The sequence below is a fragment of the Tachyglossus aculeatus genome, chromosome 5, assembly GCF_015852505.1.
Source record: "Tachyglossus aculeatus isolate mTacAcu1 chromosome 5, mTacAcu1.pri, whole genome shotgun sequence".
Classification (NCBI taxonomy): domain Eukaryota; kingdom Metazoa; phylum Chordata; class Mammalia; order Monotremata; family Tachyglossidae; genus Tachyglossus; species Tachyglossus aculeatus.
In genome coordinates, this window is record NC_052070.1 from 22277712 (window position 1) to 22297253 (window position 19542).

A 19542-nucleotide genomic window follows, 5' to 3' on the forward strand; every position below is an offset into this window, starting at 1 on the left:
TAAAATAATTTAACCACGGTTTCTAGACTGAGTATTTCAATAGCAACAATAATTTACACTACAATTTTAAACTAGATTCAAGAATAACTGCCTCTCCTTGAACCGGAACTCTCTTCAAACAAGCCAGGCCACCCACCCGCCCCTAATCCATGCTAATAATAATAATAATAATAATGATAATGATGGCATTTATTAAGCGCTTACTAATGAATGGGTTAGCATTTAGCAGGGGTTAGAGAAACAGCGTGGCTCAGTGGAAGGAGCATGGGCTTTGGAGTCAGAATTCATGGGTTCAAATCCGGGCTCTGCCAATTGTCAGCTGTGTGACTTTGGGCAAGTCACTTAACTTCTCTGGGCCTCAGTTACCTCATCTGGTAAATGGGGATTTTCCTTCCTCTCCCCCTCGTCCCCCTCTCCATCCCCCCCCCTTACCTCCTTCCCTTCCCCACAGCACCTGTATATATGTATATATGTTTGTACATATTTATTACTCTATTTATTTATTTATTTTACTTGTACATAGCTATTCTATTTATTTTATTTTGTTAGTGTGTTTGGTTTTGTTCTCTGTCTCCCCCTTTTAGACTGTGAGCCCACTGTTGGGTAGGGACTGTCTCTATGTGTTGCCAATATGTACTTCCCAAGCGCTTAGTACAGTGCTCTGCACATAGTAAGCGCTCAATAAATACAATTGATGATGATGATGATGATGATTAAGACTGTGAGCCCCCCGTGGGACAACCTGATCACCTTGTAACCTCCCCAGCGCTTAGAACAGTGCTTTGCACATAGTAAGTGCTTAATAAATGCCATTATTATTATTATTATTATAATGCTAGGCTTCCCTTCACAGCTCCCCCAAGGGCACACCATCCCCAGGTCCTTGCCTGGCAGTTCACCAAGCCCTCCTGAACACCAGCTTCTGGAACCTATCCACCTGCTTCAGATGCTTTATATAGGTCTCCCCAACCCGCTTCCCCTCTCTCCCCACCTCTTCCCCCTCTCCCTATGATGGTTCAAGTTTCTTTGCCACTTTGCTAGCCTCCTTTCTCCTGTCCAAATCCTCCCCTGTGATTGTCTATACTCCACCTGATGCGACCAGGTGAGCAAACTGACATGTTCCGCAAAATTAGCTTCCCTTCTGGTGGGGGGGGGTTCATTCATTCATTCAATCGTATTTATTGAGCACTTACTGTGTGCACTGTACTAAGCGCTTGGGAAGTACAAGTTGGCAACATACAGAGACGGTCCCTACCCAACAGCGGGCTAACGGTCTCGAAGGGGGAGAACCAGTAAACAGTTTCTCTGCTCTTGAAACTCCATGGTCTTCTCCACTTTATCTATGGGTGGGGCCAGATGACAGACTGTCACAAGACCTGAACGCTCATTATTTGCTATCGAGTTACTCTTGAATTAGTTATCAAAATCCACTTCCTTCACTAAAAAAGGTCTGGATTTTCGAGTTCCGAGAAATTTAGCTTTCAAATTTACCACTAGAACATCTTCAACTGAGCCCACTGTTGGGTAGGGACTGTCTCTATATGTTGCCAACTTGTACTTCCCAAGCGCTTAGTACAGTGCTCTGCACACAGTAAGTGCTCAATAAATACAATTGATTGATTGATTGATTGAACCTAATCTTCAGATTCGAAACCATGACTCTTCCCTTATATGGAGACTCATGCTCCAAGGAAACTGGTTTTAACTCATGATTAACAATATTAACCCTAATAAATAGTTTTACCTTTAAATGATCATACAGTGAGGAAACAAGGTGGTGGGGGCGGGGGGGGGAGAGAAAGGCTTACACTGATATTTTCTAACTGTAGTAGATGTACTGTATAATAGGATTTGACATCTTCTGATACAAGTCTCACACAGAATCCCGTTTCTTTAAACAGCATCATTTGGTCTTCTTTCGTTGGCCAGTATTGTTCACATTTTATCTGTTTTAAAATACACGAAATAAAAACTGTTAGAAATACGCTCTTCAAAAGTCCAAAGGATTCAATTAAATAAGAGTTACAGGCAGAATAAAACACACCTTGGTCACAGTCAAATACAATGAGGCAAATTTCTGATTAAGAAAAGGTCACTGCATTTTAACTGGTTAAATAAGCTGTCAAAACGTTAATAGAAACAGAATTCGAAAATATCCCACTGAGTTTTCAAACTTCACCAACTTAGAGGGGAGCTGAAGTCCAGAGTGGGAAAGAAGTGGCCTACTTTCATGATAGGCTCCTTTGGGCTTGCTACAGTGCTTTGCACAAGTAGGCGCTCAATACATTTGAATGATAATAATAATAATAATGGCATTTGTTAAGCACTTACTATGTGCAGAGCACTGTTCTAAGCGCTGGATACAAGGTGATCAAGTTGCCCCACATGGGGCTCACAGTCTTAATCCCCATTTTACAGATGAGGGAACTGAGGCTCAGAGAAGTTAAGTGACTTGCCCAAGGTTACACAGCAGACAGGTGGCAGAGCCGGGATTCGAACCCATGACCTCTGACTCCAAAGCCCGTGCGCTCTTCTCCAATGAGCCACGCTGCTCACGGCCGTTTCTACAACCCTCTCGCAGAGTGAGTTGTTCAGCGGGAGTGGATCTGCTCCTGTGAGTCTCTGATATTATCAGGAAACATTATCAGGGGGCCAAAGAGAGTCTTCACTTGACAGACACCTCACTCTTAAAACACCGACCTAATAAATGATTTACTCAGAAAGAAAATCCCAGCAACTTGAGTTCAATTCACTCACCATACATTGCTGGCTCAACTTCAGCAATTGAACTGAATACCAAAGCAGCTTAATGGAAATAATTTACTAATCCCAATATGTGTCCTTTTCAGGTCATTTCGTAAATCCATTCAATGAAATGGGAACTCGGTAACTGAGATGAAAAATTTGAGGATGGGGCATTTATTCCCTCTTGACCCTAAGCTCACTGTGGGTACAGGACGTATCTGCTAACTCTGTTGTACTGTACTCTCCCAAGTGCTTAGTACAGTGCTCTGCACATAGTAAGTGCTCTATAAATACCAATGATTGATTATTTTTCTGAAGCACCATGGCCTAGTGGATACAGCATGGGCCTGGGAATCAGAAGGACCCAGGTTCCAATCCTGGCTCTGCCCCTCGTCTGCTGTGTGACCTCGGCCAGGTCACTTCACTTCTCTGTGCCTAAATGACCTCACTTGTAAGATGGGGATTAAGACTGGGAGCCCCACGTGGGACAGGGTCTGCGTCCAACCTGATTAGCTGGTATCCACCCCAGCGCTTGGCACATTGCTTGACACACAGCAAGCACTTAAATACCATCATCATCAGATTGCCAAATTAAATATTAATTAGGGATTATGAACCAGAATAAGGCAAGCTGTATTTCAAATTTCCTTCATTCTACATTCTCACAGAATGGACATTCACCTTATTGTCAATACGGGCATAACCACCCCCTCACTGTCACTCCCCCGCTGCACTTATCTCTGGACTCTATTGTTTCCTTTTGTCTGTAATTCGTTTAGGAATTGATCTCCCCCACTAACATAATAAAAATAATAATAGCATTTATTAAGTGCTTACTGTATGCGAAGCACTGTTCTAAGTGCTGGGGACATTACAAGATGATCAGGTTGTCCCACAGAGGGCTCACAGTCTTAATCCCCATTTTACAGATGAGGTAACTGAGGCCCAGAGAAGTTAAGTGACTTGCCCAAAGTCACAACAGCTGACAATTGGCGGAGCCGGGATTTGAACCCATGACCTCTGACTCCAAAGCCCGTGCTCTTTCCACTGAGCCACGCTGCCTCTTGAGGGCAGGGTCCATGCTTATTAACTGTCATACTCTCCCAAGCACTTAGTAAAGTGCTCCACACAGAGTAAACTTGCAAAAAATATTGCGGATTGATTTTTAAAATCATATTGGATCTTTGAATAAAAACTCTGAAGAAAACAGCTTACTCTTCACGGCAGTCTTCATTGTGCCTGAATTGCTATCTCGTAGCAACACACGCTTGAGTTTTCATTATACAATATTCCTAAAATAGCCAATAGAGAAGCAGCGTGGCTCAGTGGAAAAAGCCCGGGCTTTGGAGTCAGAGGTCATGGGTTCAAATCCCGGCTCCGCCAACTGTCAGCTGTGTGACTTTGGGCAACTCACTTAACTTCTCTGTGCCTCAGTTCCCTCATCTGTAAAATGGGGATGAAGACTGTGAGCCCCCTATGGGACAACCTGATCACCTTGGAACCGCCCCAGCGCTTAGAACAGTGCTTTGCACATAGTAAGTGCTTAATAAATACCATATTGTTATTATTATTAACTCAAAAGGAAAGGCATGCTTTTGCCAAATCTTGCACTACAGAAATCCTGCGGTACGATACTCACACGTCGTTGACTCAAGCTGCACAGGTGTGCAAAACTGTTTCTTCCAACACTGAGTCACAGTCTATCCACATCATCATCATCAATCGTATTTATTGAGCGCTTACTATGTGCAGAGCACTGTACTAAGTGCTTGGGAAGTACAAATTGGCAACATAGAGAGACAGTCCCTACCCAACAGTGGGCTCACAGTCTAAAAGGGGGAGACAGAGAACAAAACCAAACATACTAACAAAATAAAATAAATAGAATAGCTATGTACAAGTAAAATAAATAGAGTAATAAATATGTACAAACATATACACATATATACAGGTGCTGTGGGGAAGGGAAGGAGGTAAGATGGGGGGGGATGGAGAGGGGGATGAGGGGGAGAGGAAGGAAGGGGCTCAGTCTGGGAAGGCCTCCACAAAGACATACGCTGTGGAATAACGTCCCCTCATGCCCCCAACAGCATGCTATTTAATGTGCTGGGCTTCAAGGCTGTCCATCACCTCACCCCCTCCTACCTCACCTCCCTTCTCTCCTTCTCCAGCCCAGCCCGCACCCTCCGCTCCTCCGCCGCTAATCTCCTCACTGTACCTCGTTCTCGCCTGTCCCGCCATCGACCCCCGGCCCACGTCATCCCTCGGGCCTGGAATGCCCCCAATCCCTCTGCCCATCCGCCAAGCTAGCTCTCTTCCTCCCTTCAAGGCCCTGTTGAGAGCTCACCTCCTCCAGGAGGCCTTCCCAGACTGAGCCCCTTCCCTCCTCTCCCCCTCGTCCCCCTCTCCATCCCCCCATCTTACCTCCTTCCCTTCCCCACAGCACCTGTATATATGTATATATGGTTGTACATATTTATTACTCTATTTATTTATTTATTTATTTTACTTGTACATTTCTATCCTATTTATTTAATTTTGTTGGTATGTTTGGTTCTGTTCTCTGTCTCCCCCTTTTAGACTGTGAGCCCACTGTTGGGAAGGGACTGTCTCTATGTGTTGCCAATTTGTACTTCCCAAGCGCTTAGTACAGTGCTCTGCACATAGTAAGTGCTCAATAAATACGATTGATTGATTGATTGTTTGATTGTGCTTTATGGGAATTAGTTACTTCTCTTGAAACGGTTGGGTCTTTCCCACATTTGAAACTGTTCTCAAGAAAACCCAACCACGGTTGAAGGATTTGATGGGATCCTCATGTGTGATAATGGCCCAAGAATATTTCGCTCACTTTCCAGGAAATAGTAAGAGACTCTGAGACTAGTTCTTCGTTATGATTTAGCCCACGTTAGGGGGCTAAAGGACTCAGAAGTGATTGCCTTCACAACTTCAAAGGGAGTACTACTTCTTCTGAGGAGGCATCCCCATTCATACCCCGTAAGAAGCCAAGGAATTTCCTGATTCTCAGCTGCTGCCCTGGCTGTCTCCCCAGCTTCACTTGCTGCCAGGCTGCCTGGAATCAGGAGATGGCCCTGAAATTCCAGAAGGGCAGGAGGGGGCCCAGAATCAATCAGTCGTATTTACTGAGCACTTACTATGGGCAGAGCATGTACTAAGCATTGTACAGAACTGGACAGAACAGTCTTCTAATAATAATAATAATGGCATTTATTAAGCGCTTACTATGTGCCAAGTAAGCACTGGGGTAGATACAAGGTAATCAAGTTGTCCCACGTGGGGCTCACAGACTTAATCCCCATTTTCCAGATGAGGGAACTGAGGCCCAGAGAAGTGACTTGCCCAAAGTCACACAGCTGACAAGTGGCGGAGCCGGAATTCGAACCCATGACCTCTGACTCCAAAGCCCGGGCTCTTTCCACTGAGCCACGCTGCTTCTTCTAGACCGTGAGCCCACTGCTGGGTAGGGACCGTCTCTATATGTCGCCAACTTGTACTTCCCAAGCGCTTAGTACAGTGCTCGGCACACAGTCAGCGCTCAATAAATACGATTGAATGAATGAATGAATGAATGAACTGGAGGGTGGAAGCCCCCCAAATGCTCTGGCAACCAATCGGACAGGAATGCTGACAACTTCATTCTTGGGGCTGAATCGAGGGCAGGTTGGGACTACGGGACTTGAAGTGTGTCAACCTAATAATAATGGAGAAGCAGCATGGCTCAGTGGAAAGAGCCCGGACTCTGGAGTCAGAGGTCATGGGTTCAAATCCCGGCTCCGCCACTTGCCAGCTGTGTGACTTTGGGCGAGTTATTTCACTTCTCGGGGCCTCAGGTACCTCATCTGGAAAATGGGGATTAAGTCTGTGAGCCCCACGTGGGACAACTTGATTACCTTGTATCTACCCCAGCGCTTAGAACAGTGCTTTGCACAAAGTAAGCGCTTAATAAATGCCATTATTAATATTTAATTAATTAATAATTCATTCGTATTTATTGAGCGCTTACTGTGTGCAGAGCGCTGTACTAAGCGCTTGGGAAGTACAAGTCGGCAACACATAGAGACGGTCCCTACCCAACAGCGGGCTCACAGTCTAGAAGATAACAATAATGATGGCATTTGTTAAGCGCTTACTATGTGTGAAGCACTGTTCTAAGTGCTAGGTTGGATATAAGGTAATCATGCAGAGAACAGCGTGGCTCAGTGGAAAGAGCATGGGCTTTGGAGTCAGAGGTCTTGGGTTCAAATCCCAGCTCCGCCACTTGTCAGCTGTGTGACGTTGGGCAAGTCACTTCACTTCTCTGGGCCTCAGTTCCCTCATCTGTAAAATGGGGATGAAGGCTGTGAGCCCCTTGTGGGACAACCTGATTACCTTGTACCTACCCCAGCGCTTAGAACAGTGCTTTGCACATAGTAAGCGCTTAACAAATACCAACATTATTATTATGTTGCCTCATGGTCTTAATCCCCATTTTACACATGAGGTAACTGAGGCACAGAGAAATTAAGTGACTTGCCCAAAGTCACACAGCTGACAAGCGGCGGAGCTTGTCATAAGTTAGCGCTTAACATCTTAGTACATCTTAGTGCACTGCTAAGCGCTTAGTACACTGCTCTGCACACAGTAAATGCTCAATAAATACAATTGAATGAATGAACATCTGACTGCCGCCTCTGCAGGGGAAAACCTGTGTTTATCTTTACGATATTACGCTTGGAACAGATGTACTGTAAGATCAGAATTAACTTCTAGACTGAAACCTCATTGTGGGCAGGAGACGGACTTACCAACTGCTCTACACTGTAGCCTTCCAAGCACTTAGTATGGTGCTCCGTACCCAGTAAGCACTTAATAAATATCACTCATTGATTGACTTTAAACAGCCCAGCAACACAGATCATCATCATCATCATCATCAATCGTATTTATTGAGCGCTTACTATGTGCAGAGCACTGTACTAAGCGCTTGGGAAGTACAAATTGGCAACATATAGAGACAGTCCCTACCCAACAGCGGGCTCACAGTCTAAAAGGGGGAGACAGAGAACAAAACCAAACATACGAACAAAATAAAATAAATAGAATAGATATGTACAAGTAAAATAAATAGAGTAATAAATATGTACAAACATATATACATATATACAGGTGCTGTGGGGAAGGGAAGGAGGTAAGATGGGGGGGATGGAGAGGGGGACGAGGGGGAGAGGAAGGAAGGGGCTCACTGGGCAACACCAGGGTACATGGCCAGAGGGGACCCCGTATCTATCTGCATACTCAAGGCCTTCAAACTGCTTCCTAATTTAAAATGCTATTTATATAACTCAATTAACAGGGCACCTGGAATGAAATCAGATCCCTACACCTATGATACTACCAATGGCCGAGTCAAAACCAGTTGAGGACTTGGATATTGGGTAAAGAGAGATGACGGGAAGTTGGGGCTCTTTGCCAAGGATGGGGTAGTGAAGTGCCTGCCAGTGGAGATGGGAGAAGGTCATAAGGAGGAGAACATATAACTAGGACAGAGGGAGGTGAGGTAGGAGGGGGCGAGGTGATGGAGAGCCTTGAAGCCAAGGGTGAGGAGTTTTTGCCTGATGTGTAGGTTGATCGGTAGCCACTGGAGATTTTTGAGGAGGGGAGTAACACGCCCAGAGCGTTTCTGCACAAAGACGATCCGGGCAGCGGCGTGAAGTATGGATTGAAGTGGGGAGAGACAGGAGGACGGGAGATCGGAGACGAGGCTGATGCAGTAATCCAGTCGGGATAGGATGAGAGATTGATATCATCATCATCAATCGTATTTATTGAGCGCTTACTGTGTGCAGAGCACTGTACTAAGCGCTTGGGCAGTACAAATTGGCAACATATACAGACAGTCCCTACCCAACAGTGGGCTCACAGTCTAAAAAGGGGAGAGAAAACCAAACATACTAACAAAATAAAATAAATAGAATAGATATGTACAAGTAAAATAAATAAATAGAGTAATAAATATGTACAAACATATATACAGGTGCTGTGGGGAAGGGAAGGAGGTAAGATGGGGGGATGGAGAGGGGAACGAGGGGGAGAGGAAGGAAGGGGCTCAGTCTGGGAAGGCCTCCTGGAGGAGGTGACCTCTCAGTAGGGCCTTGAAGGGAGGAAGAGAGCTAGCTTGGCGGATGGGCAGAGGGAGGGCATTCCAGGCCCGGGGGATGACGTGGGCCGGGGGTCGATGGCGGGACAGGCGAGAACGACGTACAGTGAGGAGATTAGCGGTGGAGGAGCGGAGGGTGCGGGGTGGGCTGGAGAAGGAGAGAAGGGAGGTGAGGTAGGAGGGGGAAAGGGGATGGACAGCCTTGAAGCCGAGGGTGAGTAGTTTCTGCCTGATGCGCAGATTGATTGGTAGCCACTGGAGATTTTTGAGGAGGGGAGTAATATGCCCAGAGCGTTTCTGGACAAAGATAATCCGGGCAGCAGCATGAAGATTGATATGTATGTAAATGCCGTAGTGGGGCTGGACAGAGGAGAGAATCCAAGTGCTAGAGAGGCACATCTTCAAGTGCACAAGTGATGCAGAGGGAGGGGCCAATAGAGTGGGGAAATGAGGGTTTAGTCAGGGAAGGCCTCTTGGAGGAAATGTGATTTTAGAAGGGCTATGAAGTGCTGAATACTGCATAACTGTAGTCACCCTGTCTGCAAAACAGAAAATGTAAGTTGTTTCAGAGTCATTACATGACTCGCCAAATTAGTTTAGATTTCAAAAAATTTCAAATTACTTCTTTAATACCTATCTTTCTATGCAAGAAAAGTCAAAGTTCAGCAATTCAGTAAACAAATGCCTCATGTAACCCCAGGATCTATTAAAAAAAAATCTATAAACCTCAGTTAAAAAGGTGAGGATCATGTAGAGAACTGAGGCCACAATAAGTTATTTAAAAGGACTAAGGTATGAAAATTGGTTTGACTGCATAGTGTGAGGAATCTGCAGAGCAAAATGAAAAAATTATATCTATTTATTTGTTAACAACTTGCTACTTTACACCCGATCTTGAAAAATAGAGATCAGACGTGTTCAGTCAAATCAATCAATGGTACTTATCGTGTGCAGAGCACTACAGTAAGTGTGCTTGGGAAAACACAATAGAATGGGTAGATAATCCCTGCCATCAAGGGGCTTACAATCTTTGGTTGGGGGGGTTGGGGGAGAGCACTGGGGCATATACACATTAACCTAAGTTACAGAGAAAGAAAGGTGCAAAGTATAAGGATATGCATGTAAATACTGTGGGGTAGCAAAGCGTTCAAGGAGGGAGAACAGGATGAGGAAATGAGAGGTCAGTCAGGGAAGGCTTCTTGGAAGAAGTATGATTTTAGCAGGGCTTTGAAGATGGGGAGACTGGACCAACGACCTCCCTGGCCAGAAGTCAGGGCAAGAGTGAACCATGACCGATTCCCATGATGGCTCGGGAATATTAAATCTTCAAGACCAAGGGCTGTGGCCACAGTTTTCCCGACTACTTTCCAAACTGAGAAATACTTCCCTAAGGATTGGGCAAAGCTGAGGGCCATGATATTACAAAACACCTGATAGACTGTCATGGAGGCTGCAGGGTGTACAGAGTCTTGGCATAGCTCAAGTTAGATCTTTGTAAGGGTTTTATGTTCAGAAAACCCCTGGAATACAGCCCAAAGCTCTACTTTGTGCAGGGGGCAGTAACTTTATGACAACTACCAACACCAAAATCAATTGGGGAATTATTTTCCCAAGAAGTTCCTGTTAATTCATAACCCAAAGATTTATTCCAGAGAAGCACTGCCTTTATTTTAGCCAACTTCAGCCTCCTCTACCTTCTACTGTAGTCAACTTTTTTTTTCCATTTCTCTGCTCAATAAGATCAGCTTGGCGAGGGGTCTCTCAATCAAGCCATTTTATTTGTACATTTCAAATTTAACCTGGGCTCGAGTCAAAAAAAATCCCTGAAGCACCTTCCCTCAAACTGCCCAGTGAGTGCTGTCCTGTGTGATCATCTGGAGCCCTTTAAATCGTTATATCAAATTGCAGACAGCCAGAAAAATGTCCTCGGGCAGATAAATTGAAGCTGCAGTAATAGAACGACATAAATTCATACTACAAATCAACACAGCCTAACCGATAGGATAAAAGCTTACCAGGTCATAAAATTAGCAGCCCATAAAAACTGTCACCACAATACCTCGCCAGCCCCACCCACCACACTCTTAAAAAGGTACCTAGTTAGTGGTCTAAAACTAGTCCAGAATTAATGCTGGGAGTTTTTAGTTTTTATTTTAGTTTTTATTTTTATTTTAGTTTAGTTTTAGTTTTTATTAAAATCCCTACTTGCATAAAGTCTGATTAACTTCAGAACCAACCAAATTTCCTTGAGGCCTACACTCTGTCAACCAGTACTCATCTGCTTTTGAATAAATTGCTATTTTACAACAGTTACCCAGTATGCCTAACTCCAATCAACTCTGGACCCCAGAGAGCCACAATATAGCTTACTTATGTTGTGCCCCATTCATAAGACAATGGACATTCGTGGCATCGAAAACAGTGTCTGACAACCCCACGCACCTATGCACATTATCTTTAAATTATACATTATAAATTATTTATATTAATGGCTGTCTCTTCTTCTAGATGGTAAACTCGACAGGGGTAGGGAATGTGCCCACTAACTCTGTTGTATGGTACTCTCCCACGCGCTTAGTATGGGGCTTTGCATATAATAATAGTAAATAATTATGGTATTTAAGTGCTTAATACGTGCCAGACACTGTAATAAAAGGCCTGTAATAGAAGGCCTACATGGCTCAGTGGAAAGAGCCTGGGCTTTGGAGTCAGAGGTCATGGGTTCAAATCCCGGCTCTGCCAATTGTCAGCTGTGTGACTCTGGGCAAGTCACTTCACTTCTCTGTGCCTCAGTTACCTCATCTGTCAAATGGGGATTAAGACTGTGAGCCCCCTGTGGGACAACCTGATCACCTTGTAATCTCCCCAGCGCTTAGAACAGTGCTTTGCACATAGTAAGTGCTTAATAAATGCCATTATTATTTATTTTAGACTGTGAGCCCACTGTTGGGTAGGGACTGTCTCTATATGTTGCCAATTTGTACCTCCCAAGCGCTTAGTACAGTGCTCTGCACATAGTAAGCGCTCAATAAATACGATTGATGATGATGATGATAATAATAATAATGATGGCATTTATTACACACTTACTATGCGCAAAGCACTGTTCTAAGCGCTGGGGAGGTTACAAGGTGATCAGGTTGTCCCACGGAGGGCTCAGTCTTCATCCCCATTTTACAGATGAGGTAACAGGCATAGAGAAGTTACGTGACATGCCCAAAGTCACACAGCTGACAATTGGTGGAGCTGGGATTTGAACCCATAATAATAATAATAATAATGGCATTTATTAAGCGCTTACTACATGCAAAGCACTGTTCTAAGCGCTGGGGAGGTTACAAGGTGATCAGGTGGTCCCACTTGGGGCTCACAGTCTTAATCCCCATTTTCCAGATGAGGGAACTGAGGCACCGAGAAGTGAAGCGACTTGCCCAAAGGCACACAGCTGACACTTGGCAGAGCCGGGATTTGAACCCATGACCCCTGACTCCAAAGCCCAGGCTCTTTCCATTGAGCCATGCTGCTTCTCTGTACTAAGCGCTGGGGCGGATGCAAGCAAACTGAGTTGGGCACAGTCGCTGCCCCATGCGGGGCTCACAGTCTCAATCCCCATTTTACAGATAAGGGAACAGGCACAGAGAAATAAAGTGACTTGCCCAAGGTCACACAGCAGACAAGTGGTGGAGCCGGGATTAGAGCGCATATAGTAGGCGCTCCAAAATACCACTGATCGACTGATTGACATAATGTGGTCTTTCCTTGGCATTCTGTTGACTGGCTGAGTTATCTGGCACCTTCGGAATCAGCGTGGATCTGAACTTTGGAATTCTCTTTCGGAATCCACGGAAGAAAACGTTTTCACACTCTGAATGCATTTTACCCACCCTAATTCCAGCACAGCGGCTCTAACCCTATTTTTGCCGCATCAGGGAATGGCACAGCCTTGGTCTGTCCAGCTCCCTGTCCCATCCTGCGCTGTTTTTCCAACTTTTTCCTCCGGGCTACGTGGGGTGTGGTAAAATGAAGCCGAACAATGAAAACATTAGTCATCACTTGGAGAAGTACCACAGTTCCTGGGAAAAGAAGGCGCATGATTTCCCCATTTCACTTGATAATGACGGTGCTAGTGAATCTGAAAAGAAAACGGCTGAAGCTTGAATGGCATTTCATTTCATGACACCCAAGGCCCTAAAAACTACTCGGGAACTTTTAGCTCTTGACTTTGAGGGTCATTTAAAAACAAGAGTAAGTAACTGAGACCAATTCATCAGAGAAAATTTATAATTTGGGGTGGGGAGGGTGATAAAAACTGCTCTGCACCAGACTGAAAGGGTAAAAGTGGCAGGTGGCTCAGGGGAGCGTTACTGTTCTTAGAGTACTGCATGTCAAAACTAGGAGATTGTAAAAGAAGAATTTTCAACAATGAATGCAATTGAAGAAATGAATGAATCTACCTTGCTGCCAACCCCTTTCCATCGTCCTGCCTCTAAATGTTTTGTTCTGTTGTCTGTCTCCCCCTTCTAGACCGTGAGCCTGTTGTTGGGTAAGGACCGTCTCTGTATGTTGCCAACTTGTACTTCCCAAGCGCTTACTACAGTGCTCTGCACACAGTAAGCGCTCAATAAGTACGATTGAAGGAAGGAACCAGGGTTGGAATTCTAAAGAACTCTAAGGCCTTAACCTACCTTTCAGTATCATAATTCAGGCTATTATATTTACATTTCTGGGGTTAGTGGTCTGCTCTTGTACCTTAAACACTTAATGGGGAAAGGCTACATTATTCTCTTCCTGCCAAAAAAAAAAAAAGCCACACCACTAGCCTCAGGCAATTAAGATTCATAACTAACAAATGGACACATTAAAAGCAGCCCGATAACATCATAAACTTACGCACAAACCTAGTACAGACCAAACTGTAATTATTACTCACCGATTCTTTTTCAACAATTCGGTTTAGCATCACAACTGCTCTGGTTTTTTGTTGCCATACCATTAGCCAAAAATGACAGCATGTATTGGGAAGTGGGCCCTGTGGAGATAGGGAAAGTCTGTAAATTGAAGGGAAATGGAGTGGGGGAGGGAGGAGGAGGGAGCCGCGGAGGAAGAGCTAAGGCACAACAGTAAAACAATGCTCAAAACCATCATAACTAACCTGGAAAAAGGGTTCTTCTGAAATGAGCCCTGAATTGGGCAATAGCGAATTCGTTTTTTTCCAAGCTTCACTTACAGGGGACAATTCAAACACATTATTATAATATTTGCATGTCTGTTGGCTCCACTATTAAGTATTTCACAGTTACTACCCAAAACAGTATTTTGAATAACTACTAACACGCTCAACTAGGGAAAAAAATTAAAGATTTTACTGAAGTCACATTATACATTCCACTAGTCAATCAATCAATCAATCGTATTTATTGAGCGCTTACTGTGTGCAGAGCACTGTACTAAGCGCTTGACGCTAGTCTCCAGAAAGCTGATGATCTCTTCACATTACCCTCTGTATTGGTCCTTCTCCTTTCTTCCTCTCCAAGCACTTGGATAATCGATCAATGGTACTTACTGAGCACTTACTGTACACAGAACACTGTGCTAAGTGCTTAGGTGAGTGCAATTCAACAGGGTTGGCAGACACATTTGAGAAGCCACGAGAACCAGTAAATAGGGCACAGGCCTGGGAATCAGAAGGATTTGGGATCTAATCCCGGCTCCACCACTTGTTTGCTGTGTGACTCTGGGCCAGTCAGTTAACTTCTCTGTGCCTCAGTCACCTCATCTGTAGGACAGTGCCTGGCAAAAAGGAAGTACTTAAATACCATTATATAAAAAAAAGTTCCCTGTCCACGGAGAGTTTACAGTCTAGATGGGGAGAGAGACATTAAAATCAATTAGGGACATGTAGATAAGTGCTGTGGGGTTGAGGGTGGGTTGAATATCAAGTGCTTAAAGGATTTAGATCCACGTGCTTAGGTAACACAGAAGGGAGAGGGGGTATGGGAAGTGAGGACTTTTATTGGTCTCTTGGAGGAGATGTGATTTCAATAATGCTCTGAAGGTGGGGAGAGTGGCAGTCTATCATTTTCAAAGAGGGAGGGAGTTCCAAGCCACAGCGAAGACATAATAATAATAATAATGGTATTTATTAAGTGCTTACTATGTGCAAAGCACTATTCTAAGCACTGGGGAGGTTACAAGGTGATCAGGTTGTCCCAAGGGGGGCTCATAGTCTTCATCCCCATTTTCCAGATGAGGCCACTGAGGCACGGAGAGGTAAAGTGACCTGCCCAAAGTCACATAGCTGACAGTTGGCGGAGCCGGGATTGGAACCCATGACCTCTGACTCCAAAGCCCGGGCTCTTTCCACTGAGCCACGCTGCCTCTCCATGGGCAAGGGGTTGGTGTTAGAGGAGAAATATGCACGGTCTGGACCGTAGTATATCGGGGAGATAAATTAGGAGGGGGAGGGCTGACAGGGCTTTAAAGTCGATAGTGAAGAGTTTCTGTTTGGTGCGGAGGTGGATGGGAAACCACTGGAGGTTCTTGAGGAGTGAGGACACACCGGCTAAATGATTTATGTGTGATCACATGATCCCCACCCCTGCAGCACTTATAAAAAATATCTTTATACTTTATTCCTTCCACCTATAATTTATTTTGGCCTGTCTTCCCTATCACACTGTAAGATCCCTGATGGCAGGAACCACATCTACTACTTCAATTATACTCCCTCAAGTGCTTAGGACTGTGCTCCACACCCAATAAGTGCTCAATAAATCCTATTAATTGAGTAACTCTTCAGCTGCTCAGCTTCCTCCCCCCTCCTACCTCTCCTCAACTCTCCTTTTCCACTCTTCTCTTTTCCCTGGCACTTCCCAGGGTCCCTAATCCGTGCAATGGCTTCCAGGTCACTTCTCTCCCTGAAGCCTAAGTCCCAACAGTGCTCAGGACGGGGCAGAGAGAGAGAGGGAAAAGGGAGGGTCACAGAACTGCTCCCTCTCCTCCTTTTACTTCCCCAATTTAGGAGGTGGGAGGGTGAAGGGGGAGGAGGGGGAAATGCATCATTTGGCTTAGTGGAAAGAGCAAGGACTTGGGACTCAGAGGACGTGGGTTCTAAGCCCGACTCCGCCACTTGTCTGCTGTGTGACCTTGGGCAAGTCATTTAACTGCTCTATGCCTCAGTTACCTCAACTGCAAAATGGGGATTAAAAGTGTGAGCCCCATGTGGGGCAACCTGATTTCCCTGTATCCACCCCAGTGCTTAGAACAGTGCTTGGCACACACTAAGCCCTTAACAAATACCATCATCATCATTATTATTATTATCAGTTGAATACAAAAGGATGCCAGTCCACCTTTTCACTCTGGTGGGAAAATGGAACTTCCTCTCTGGGAGTCAGTCAATTAAAATCCGGGATGGCAGTAATAGCCACAGCAATCTCAACCTAAGCCTTTTTTTTAGTTTTTATTTTTTTTACTGGCCAGAGGCCTTTGCTTGACAATTAAACCATCACTGGGCCCCATCTTTTTTGGCAGGTAGCTCAAACACTACATTCTAAAAAAAAGTTGACTTAAAATAAGAGGGCTCATTCAACTAGATAGTATTACTCCAATAAGTATTTGTAATTATAAACCAAATAAGGATAAGGCCAGAGTGCCACTATAACGTGTCGTTTAAGGAAAGATGGGGGCATGGCAATTCACTGTTACAGTTACACTTCTGCCTTTAGCCATGGACTATATTTCAATGGTTTAGGGTGGTTTTCTTAAAATAACAATGTTAATATTTGTCTCAGGTGGGGAAGCAGTGCAAAGCCTACTAAACCCTAAAATACTGAAAATAGATGACAGGATAAAGAACAACTATAAACCAAACCCAATGGGCCATAATTCCTATCAGTGTAAACAGGATCGTTTGGGTTACAAAAGGCAAAAGAAAGCGTTAACAGAATAAGTGGAAATTAAATTTCCCAATGAGTAAAGATTCATTTCTTAGGAGTAAAAAACCCTTAACAGATTACAGGCACACCAAACACATTGCTAGCCTTCCAAATATCTGATTAAAACTTGGATCTTTCATTTGCTCAGACCAAATACCATCGCCGCATGGCACCCCTCCCCACTAAGAAGTTCAAACTCCTCATATACACTATGCAAATTCAAGAAGTTGGCATTTCTGTTACTGCTGAGGACAACAGCACAGGAGATTTCATTTACATCTCATTTCATTTAAATCCTACAAAAACTGAAGTTTCTTGATACTGTGATGCTTATAGCCCTTGTTCCTCAGATATGCACCATAGAGAAATGTATTCCTATTAAAGCACAAGGGTTTTTCCAAGAGATATATGATTTTTGAAAGACTGAGAATCTTCAAACAATTTTCGTGGAACTTTTCCCAATGATACTACTTGCCTGTGTTAAGATGTAGTTTCTCTGTGCCTCTTCTATGACAACGAAGCTGGCATTGATATAATCATTTTCTGTATTTTGCAGTTTAACACGACTATGGTCATCTAAAAACAGAAACAAAATGAAAAAAAAATAGCAACTAATTACTTCAAAATGCATGTCCTGGCATTGATATAATCATTTTCTGTACTTTGCAGTTTAACACGACTATGGTCATCTAAAAACAGAAACAAAATGAAAAAAAAAAATAGCAACTAATTACTTCAAAACGCATGCCCTGTACAGGGGAATGGGGAAGGAGTGTGGGGAGAAAGGTTTAATCTACTGCCACGACACTCTTTTTTGACAGTGATTCAAATGCTTACAAAGGTTAGGAATTCTCTATATCTGTGTGGTTGTTTTATGGTATTTGTTAAGCGCTTACTATACGCTGGGCACTATACTAAGCGCTGGGGCAGATATAACAGGGTGCATACAGACCCTGTCCCCCACAGGGCTCACGGTCTTTAAGTCCCATTTTACAAACGAGGTAACTGAGGCACAGAGAAGTTAAGTGACTTGCCCAAGGTCACACAGCAGGTAACCAATCTCTGGCATTCAGTGGGTGCTTACTGTGTGCACAGCCAGCATTAGAACCCAGCTCCTCTGACTTTCAGGCCTGTGCTCTTTCCATTAGGCCACGCTGCTTCTCTTCCAAAGCACGAATAGCTCCTACTGATTTTGAATTACTTTATCAATTGACACAGTGAGCTTTAGGGGAGTAAAACACACCCCTTCTTAAAAATGAGTGCGCATTTATTTATCTGGATTGGAACGACTGGGCAGGAGTAACTGCATTAAAAAAGAAACAGCCAAAGGGAGGATTATTCTTAGGGGAAAGCATTCTTGCCGCTCCTTATTCTCGAGGTCTGAGCCAAACATTAATGAAGTTCTGTAAGGCAACAAAGGAAGATTTGTGCAATCTGCCTGCCCACAGAACTTTTTACTCATTTTCACATTTTCCTTACTGTTTAAAGGTAATAACACAAAAATGAAATCTTTGCCCCATTGGGTTTTAATCACATATATGAAGACTCTCAGTTCTCTCTCAATCATCTTGCCCATCTGGGTATATATGCATCACACGAACGCAACCATATTGACACCCAAAAGAAGCATTGTGGTCTAGTGGATAGAGCACAGGCTTGGGAGTCAGAAGGACCTGGGTTCTAATTCCAGCTCTCCCACTTGTCTCCTGTATGACTTTAGGCATGACATTTGACTTCTCTGTGCCTCAGTGACCTCATCTGTAAAACAGCGATTAAGATGGTGAGCCCCATGCGGGACAAGGACTTTGTCCAACCTGACTGGCTTGTCTCTACCCCAGCGCTTAGTACGGTGCCTGGCACACAATAAGTGTTTAACAAATACCATTAAAAAGATGTATTCCATTTATTATAAAACAAATGGCTTGTCTCTACCCCAGCGCTTAGTACGGTGCCTGGCACACAATAAGTGTTTAACAAATACCATTAAAAAGATATATTCCATTTATTATAAAACAAATGGCTTGTCTCTACCCCAGCGCTTAGTACGGTGCCTGGCACACAATAAGTGTTTAACAAATACCATTAAAAAGATATATTCCATTTATTATAAAACAAATGGCTTGTCTCTACCCCAGCGCTTAGTACGGTGCCTGGCACACAATAAGTGTTTAACAAATACCATTAAAAAGATATATTCCATTTATTATAAAACAAACGCATGACTTTCTATCAGATGGCAAGCGGCGTCCTCTGGACTGTTAGCTTGTTGTGGGCAGGGAATGCGTCTGTTTATTGTTAGACTGTACTCTCCGTGTTGCTTAGTACAGTGCTCTGCACATAGTAAGCGCTCAATAAATGATCGACTGACTGACATTCATCCCAAGACTGTTTATAGAGCCCAAGCGCTTCTCAACAGTGTAATTCTGTTTCGTTCGGGGCATCCAATTTAGACTTGTTTTTATTAAATTATGAACGTTTAGACATTCATTCAGTTGTATTATAGAAAGGTACAAATGATTTGAGCTGTTGTGTACAGTTCTCTTGAATAAATTATGCCACAGCCCCTCACATTTAGGATTATAGACATTTTAAAATACCTCTCCCAAAATAGTGTGGATACATTTTCTTTTGGTGAAATGGAAATTTTACAGGGCTTTACTTTCTCACAGCAATTTATCGGAGATGTTTCTGTTGGAGTGAACC

General features: G+C 43.9%; 1 protein-coding gene across 4 annotated transcripts in view; it reads right to left on the reverse strand.

Moving 5' to 3' along the window:
- The window catches only part of PTPN2 (protein tyrosine phosphatase non-receptor type 2), a 101645-nt gene that overhangs the window by 46683 nt on the left and 35420 nt on the right, over positions 1–19542 (reverse strand). For all 4 annotated transcript variants that reach the window (XM_038746213.1, XM_038746210.1, XM_038746212.1 and 1 more), the window contains exons 3-5: positions 17315–17415; positions 13833–13931; positions 1809–1946 (exon numbers count right to left, since the gene is read on the reverse strand). In XM_038746213.1, the coding sequence (XP_038602141.1) occupies positions 1809–1946; positions 13833–13931; positions 17315–17415 (338 nt within the window). The remainder of the gene's footprint in view (positions 1–1808; positions 1947–13832; positions 13932–17314; positions 17416–19542) is intronic.